This window comes from Uloborus diversus, chromosome 8 (assembly GCF_026930045.1).
Source record: "Uloborus diversus isolate 005 chromosome 8, Udiv.v.3.1, whole genome shotgun sequence".
NCBI lineage: Eukaryota > Metazoa > Arthropoda > Arachnida > Araneae > Uloboridae > Uloborus > Uloborus diversus.
Window position 1 is genome coordinate 121,448,164 of NC_072738.1, and position 7,500 is coordinate 121,455,663.

The 7,500-nt window shown below is 34.4% G+C and overlaps 1 protein-coding gene across 1 annotated transcript; it reads left to right on the plus strand.

Moving 5' to 3' along the window:
- The first annotated feature begins 3,722 nt into the window (after nucleotides 1-3,722).
- Nucleotides 3,723-7,196, plus strand: LOC129228566 (uncharacterized). Its single transcript, XM_054863249.1, has 2 exons — nucleotides 3,723-4,507; nucleotides 7,061-7,196. Exons 1-2 carry the CDS (start codon nucleotides 3,723-3,725, stop codon nucleotides 7,194-7,196), a joined length of 921 nt encoding a protein of 306 aa, XP_054719224.1.
- Nucleotides 7,197-7,500: the final 304 nt, after the last annotated feature.

Here is a 7,500-nt window from a genome sequence, read left to right on the forward strand (position 1 = left end):
TTATAATAATTTTAGAAACTAACACAACTAACTTTAATTGGCGGGATTTCATTACTTGAAAATTTTTCTCTTTCGACTTGCTACTTCCTGTTCTCTCATAACCGCAACACGCCCTTTGACGCCACGAGAAGATAAAAAAAAAAGAAAAAAGTCATCTAAGTGCAAGAGCAATTGACCTAAATTTACATATTCAACGGGTTAGTGACTTAGCACCTCTAATACAAACTGAAGATTCCAGCAGGTTCGACACTAATTGTAATCCTACTTCTTCAACTGTAATCCTGCTACCAAGGTTACTGGAAGCAAAGAATTCATGTTCGATTGGTTTGGTTAATGATCACAGCAGTTACTGAAAGAACATAACATTACAGACCTCAAATCGTTGCCATAATTGCTTCAGAAAAACTGGGAATTCTTCTATGCTGAAAAAAAAAGTTAATGAAACACAAGTCATGCAACATGCTTAGAAACACGATTTTTTTTTTAATCTGTCAGCATCGCATGTTAGTGAAAAGAAATATTTTTATACTTTTGTATGAATGTTAGAATTGACCAGGGCATTAGGTATTTTAAGGGTGTGTTTTCACGGTTCAAACCCCCTCCGAAAATTTTCAAAGCTATTCCAAAAAATGCTTTTTTGCGATATTTTTTTTCTGGGAAAAATATTACTGCTGTTTTATTCATTTATTTATTTATATTTCACTTGAAAAATGAAATTATTATTACTAAAGAATTGTACAAACTCGGTGTTTATCTGCAACTTTTTTTTAATATTTTTTTTTTATAGTTATTGCGAACAATCTTTCTAACAAAAAATGCAACGTTTTCCTTCAAATTTTGAATACATGACTCTAATAGTCACAATTCCTCAAATTTGAAAGTGCCAAACTCTGTATTCAACATATCTTATAGCTTCCAAATATATGAATTTAAGAAATATATCTTCAAATGCGTGAATAAGAGTACACACATCTATTCTTTAGAGTTATTAAAAATGCAGCGAATATTTAACAGGAGTCAAGTAATGTAGTTTACAATATCAAATTTCTTTCCTGTTTTCAATAGATACGTCATTTTTTATATTTGCTCTTGTCAATGTCCTTATTGCATCACCCCCTCATTATAATTTCGACTTATTGTAACAAAAATTCGTATAATATACAAATGAAATCAAATTTTACTGATCAGATAGATTTCACGATACATGTGTTTGGTAAAACCCTTCTCGAAATCAAGTGTGGTATTTACGTATATAGACATATTACGTTTTAAGACATTTCTTCCTCTCATTTGTATGTCTTAAATGTAACCATGAGGTTTTTTTTCCTTGTTCAAAAACAAGAAACCTTTTGAACACAAGGCTTAATAAAAACTTGACTTGTCATCGTGTTTGACGAAGCTGTCTGCCATAAATGATTGAAAAATAAGAAATAATTAATGTGTGTAATGTTTAGTTCCAGTTGCACTATCTGAAGCACTGCATAAAAACATTAAACGTTTCTGACAGGGTGGCGTATACAGAGGGAAAATGACAGACTCCGGCTCCGACACCGGGAATTTTTGATTCCTTGACTCCGACACCTTTATCCAAATTAGTCCGACTGAACTCTGTAAGCACTGATCGAGTTGCGGACTTAGAGAGAAAATGAAATACTTTGACTCTTGAAATTTTGAACCTTCAACTCCCGCCTACAGAAATTTTGGATTCCTCGACTCACGGACTACAGAAATTTTGGATCCCTCGACTCCAACTCCACAAGCACTGGTAGAGTTGTGAACTTAAAGGGAAAATGACCGACTCCGATTCATGAAATTTTAAACCTTCAACTCCCGACTCCAGAAATTTTAAATCCCTTGACTCAGATTCCGACTCTTTACCCCGAACCAGTCCGACTCCGCAAGCACTGGCAGCGTTGCAGACTTTAAGAGAAAATGACATACTCCGACTAATACTCTTGTAGTGTTAAACCTTCGACTCCAGACTCCGACTCCTTTTCCCCAAAATCAGTCAGACTCTGACTCCGCAGCCCTGGTTTCTAAGCATGTTAGAAAAGGATGCTGAGAGACAGAGAGATTATTCTAAAGCAATGAAATACGTATTACCAATTTGTCTCAAGAATTTGACAGATAAGCTAATTGCACTTATTCAGAGCTTTGATTTATCTCTGTTTTAAAATTTTATGTTATTGGTTAGACTTGAAACACATATAACCAAAACGTCAACTAGCTATTTGTTCCACCTTATGATAATCAATCAATATACTAACTTATTTTGTCACCCTTTTACGTAAATTTAGGTTGGCTGGTTGGTTGGTTTATTTGATTTTTATGGCGCAAGAGCCCTTGTGGGCTATACTGCGCCAAACGATTTTTTATCATATATTATTTACTTTTCATTTAAGTATTCAGTCAGGAAAAAAGAAAAGCACGCATATTTTGAAGTAAAAGGCATAAAACTTCAAGTATAAGTATTAAAAAAAACAGCCGTTAAAAACATGTAAACGTTAAAAACATTTAAACGAATTGTAGATTAAGAAAAAATGGATGAAATAATATCTTGAAAATAAGGAAAGGACAAAATCACATAATGACAAACGCTAAATTAAAAAGGAGAAACCAATCTCCTATAAATTTAGGAACTTCTTTCTGATAAATATAAATTTAATAAAAATATGTATTGTATGTAAATTTACGTCATTAAAATAAATGTTAATATCATGAAAAGGGGAGAGTGTTGTACCTTGAGACGTTTGTACCTTGGGACACTGCTAATTTCTAAGAATATATTTTTAGCAGCCATGTTTTGCAATCTCTAGCAGTAACCTTCATCACTAAATAGTGCCATAGTAAAAATCAACATCAAATGAGTAAAATTGACGATTTTGTGAGAAAAAGAAAATTTTATAACTCCAAAGTAAATATTTTCTTCATTTTTATTTCATTTTCTGTCTTTGTATTTGTAAAACTAATCCACTGAATTTTATTTTGTTATAAATGAGAAGTACTTTAAATATTTTGGTTATAAGAAAATAATGATAGTGCCTCTAGATTGACCACCATTTTGGTTTTTCTTAAACCACGTGGTGATTGTACCTTGAGACAGCCAAACATTTTGTACCTTAGGACACATTCTAAGGTTTAATATAGGCATTGTTCTCAATAATTAAGATATGTTTAGGAACATGGAAAAATGTTATAATCTTATGTAATATTTTGAACAAATTTAATGTTAGATAATAATTCATAATTCATTATTGATAATTAATTATTCATAATTAATTATTCATAATTAATTATTCATAATTAATTATTCATAATTTAATTCACTTCCATGATTTTTTTTTCTGGTGCAAAATTGATTTAAGTATATGGCTGTTTCCAGAATCATGAAGACTTTCCCATAGTACAACAGGATGTGTCCCAAGGTACAATAGGGTGTTGTACCTTGGGACAGCTTGGAGCTTTTACTTTAAATGGCTGGCAATATTTTATTTTCAAACTGTCTCCATTTAAAGAAATATATTGCATAGATTTATGTTGAGATATTTTAATGTGACTTTTAGATTTTAAATTTGATTCAAATAATTGACGTTAAAAATTAAAATATGAAAAGTGTCCCAAGGTACAACACTCTCCTCTAAACTTCACAATACAAACTTTGTGCATGTATTTCTCCAATACTTCGTACCACATTTTCAAAAGAATCTTTTTTTTGCAGAAAAATGGGTACTTTTCGTCAGCAACTCGTCTTCCTGTTATCCCTACTGGTATTCGCTCATGCTATGGAAAAGGAAGGAAGATCCCACTACATAGAAGATACAGAGAAGCATCACCACGTAGCAAATGGCACAGAAGCTGCTACTAAAGAAGTTGGAACCAGTAGAAAGAATCCCTTCAGTGGGCTTGGTAACATGTTGGGAGCGTTTGGAGGTGGATCCAGCAGTGCTGCGGCTGGGGGATCTAGCAGTGCTCCAGGAGGCACCAGTCCTGTTTTGAGTCTTCAGCAAGGTTTGCAAGGCATTCAAAACATGCAAAGATTCATCGTCAAGCTGCAAAGCATTATGAAGCATCCATTTAGCTTCCGCGGCGTGTCTGATACCATGGCAACACTAACTGGACTTTTAGCAGCAGTTGGTGGAGGATACTTGACCTATGTGAGCATGGTGGCACTGTTCGGAAACATGATGGATCCTCAGAACACAGCTCATCAGTATGCTTATTCCGCCCCGCCTCATCAATATGCCCCTCCTCAACATTTAAATTTGGCTGCTTCCCATCAAGTACCAGCTTACAATAGAAGGCAATCGAATTCAGACAGCAGCAATTTTTTCTTTGGATCATACGATATTGGCAAGATGCTTAAGTCTGTCACGAATTTCAACTATCCCGAAGCCTCCTTCCAGTTGTTGAGGATCAAAGAAGAGTCTTGCAAGCAAAGGGCTGTCTGCGAGTTTGAGAAATTTTTGGCTAAGAAAGGAATTGCTTCTGTAATTCTGAAAGGAGTGAGGTAAAAATTTATGTACTATTATTTAAGAGATAATTATTGTTAATTTTATTGCAACTCCCTAGTACAGTTGTCCACCTGTCTAGCTTGACCTCCTTTTTAAGCTATAGAATAGTCCTGTATCATATAAATCAACCTATATAAGTTGCCCACCTCTTTAGGTTGATCACTAAAGTAGTACACCACAAATGGTCGCTACCTCCTTTTTAAAGTACAGAATAGTCCTATATCATATAAATTAACCTCTATAAGTTGACCACCTGTTTAAGTTGACCACTAAAGTAGTGCACCACAAGTGGTCAACTTGCACTGGTTTCACAGTATCTGGCTTTTATCGCAGTTTCAAATTCGTCCAAACTTAAATGCCCTTTTTTAAACTGCTACATGCGCATGTAACATGCTATGATATGTTCTAGGCATTTTTTTCGTTAGTGAGTAAGTTAAGAAGAGATTTTTTTTTGGCACAAAACATGTTTTAGAAGTATTACGCCAACAGTTTATTGAATGGAAACATATTATGGTTTGTTGAAAAAGATAATATGCTTCTAAATGAATAAAATAAAATTAGAGATAAGAAAGGAAGATATATAAGGAAGTCGATGGCATGAAAATAAAAAACAAGCTATTACTTTAATAGAATTTCCAAATAATGCATTAGTTACTATAATTTTAAACTCAACCGTACAAAAAACAATTTTTTAAGCATTTCATTGAAAAAAAGTGCTCAGGCATCAAAAGAGAACACTTAAAGAAATAGATTGATAATCTTGTGAAGGATAGCGAGTAAATTTGCGCGTGAGAACCAGCAATTCGTTCGAAATATTATTTAAAAAACAAATAAATGTTAAAAATGCTTAAAAAACAAATTCATCTTCGACTGTGTCGCGTTGACCTTACTAGCAGCCCGCCCAAATTTATTGAGATCCAAATAAGGGTAAAATAAAGCTTTGCAAGAACTGCAGGCCAATAAGGTGTTAGGTATTTGCTTGCAATTCTTCATTGGTTTTGGACGAATTTGCTCAAATGCATTAGAAACTTATGTGATAAACTGTAAAAACGATTCAGAAACGTTCCTGGAAAATGATAGGCAGCTGATATGCCCAATTTCAACCAGTAACATATCTTACAAAAACCAGTAACCTTTCTGAAATATTGGGAAATCTCCCCTGTTAAAGCCAATCGTGAACCTTCTAGAAAAATGAAACAGGTTTTATGTATTTGATTAGAACCTTCCTAATTTCCCAAGAGAGCTCCAGAAGCATTACAGCAATCATAGTCAAAGCTAAGCGAAAATTGCAAACAAGAACCAAGCATATTCCTTGCCTGTAATTCCCGCCTCGCAAAGCTGCAGCTATCCAGTGACTTATTTGCTCTCATTGGAAGTCTAGTCAAACTGGACGGGCTGTAATCTGACTTAAGCGGATACACTTAATAAACACGCTCAGTCAATCTTTAAACTGGTAGCAAAAATATTTTTCACACCAGTGAAAAGTCTGCATTCGTGCATCTTTTAACAATTCAGGAAACTTTTTTGCGAAGATACTTGATTTTGCGGGGAAATAGGTGAAAACCTCTGAAATACCGAAACGTTCCACGGAAATAACCAGTAACGTTTCGGAATTTTTTTACAGTGTATGTCAGAATGGTGCCCAGCTATTAATAGAACAGTTACCTTAAGAGTTTCATGTTTTTTTCTAAAAACGTGACTGATATTTATTGGGGAAGTTTCTGATTTCCTCGGAAAGATTCTAGGTTAGGTTCAAGAAAGTTACTGACTTTCAGCCTGAAACTTTCTTGTTTTTGCCAGATGTATTACTGGCAGAATTTAGGCAAATTAGCTGCCCATTATTTTTCAAGAACGTTCGGGTCAATCCACGTGACGGAATGAGACATGCGGAGAGGTTTTGCCCGTATATTTTGTTTTATAAATACAAATATAACAAGCTAGATATTTTATTTTTGAAAGCAACAGTTGGGATTTGACACAAGAATTACGTAGAACATTAAAAGTCATTGTTTTTAAATAAAATAATTAAAGATTACACTATAAAATACCTGTGACGGAACGGCACTCGTATGTGTCCCGCTCCGTCACATCATGCATTTTATTGCATGTCGTTCCGTTATTTTCTTCACACTCACTAACTTTTGATGTTCTTCTTATACGTAGTTCTGCGGAAAAAGGCTACGGACTAGCTACGGACGTAGCCTCTAGCTACGGACTCGTATGTGTCCCGTTCCGTCACATCATGCATTTTATTGCATGTCGTTCCGTTATTTTCTTCACACTCACTAACTTTTGATGTTCTTCTTATACGTAGTTCTTATGACAAATCTTTACTGTTGCAATCAAAAATACAACTTCTAGCTCGTATTATTTATATTTATGAAACAAAATCTAGTGACAGAACTACTTCAAAAGTCTCGTTCCGTTGACCCGTTTTTTTTTTTTTTTTTTTTTTTTTTGTTCAAATTATGTTTATAACGTTTAAACGCGTTTTAGTTGTTTTGTTTTATTTCATGAATATCAATTTATTTATTTATTTTTCGTTACAGTAAAAAGATTCCAGGAATGGAGAAGTATTTAGATGCTGCGTATCGAGGATTAGCAAATGAAGATTGTGGTTATGCATTTAATTCCTGTCCGTACACTCTTGGCCAATCCGTTCTAAGGTCCATTGGATTGAATTAGAAGATATAATTCAAGCCATTTGCTCATCGTAATTTTATTTTCTGCTCATTCACAAAAGAGCTGTGATGGTCACCTTTGCCTAACTTAAAAGGAGTTCCACTAAAGTTGAACACTTACGATCGTATTCACCAGACGAGTCGACCCTCTGTGGAACACCCTACGCGCCGACTGGAAGTCTTTCTACTGGTTGAAGAAGGTTTCAACAGACGGTTTGACTTTCTGACCGACGGTCAATTCCACTGGTGAATACGACAATAAGTAAGGCAGGGGAGAAAGACATTATGATTGTATTTTTCATTCAAAA

What these genes read in the sequence shown, in the direction of transcription:
- LOC129228566 (XM_054863249.1), top strand. Translation starts at nt 3,723, where the DNA reads ATGGGTACTTTTCGTCAGCAACTCGTCTTCCTGTTATCCCTACTGGTA. An exon ending in GTAATTCTGAAAGGAGTGAG is followed by an intron (nt 4,508 to 7,060) that starts GTAAAAATTTAT and finishes TTTTCGTTACAG; the next exon opens with TAAAAAGATTCCAGGAATGG.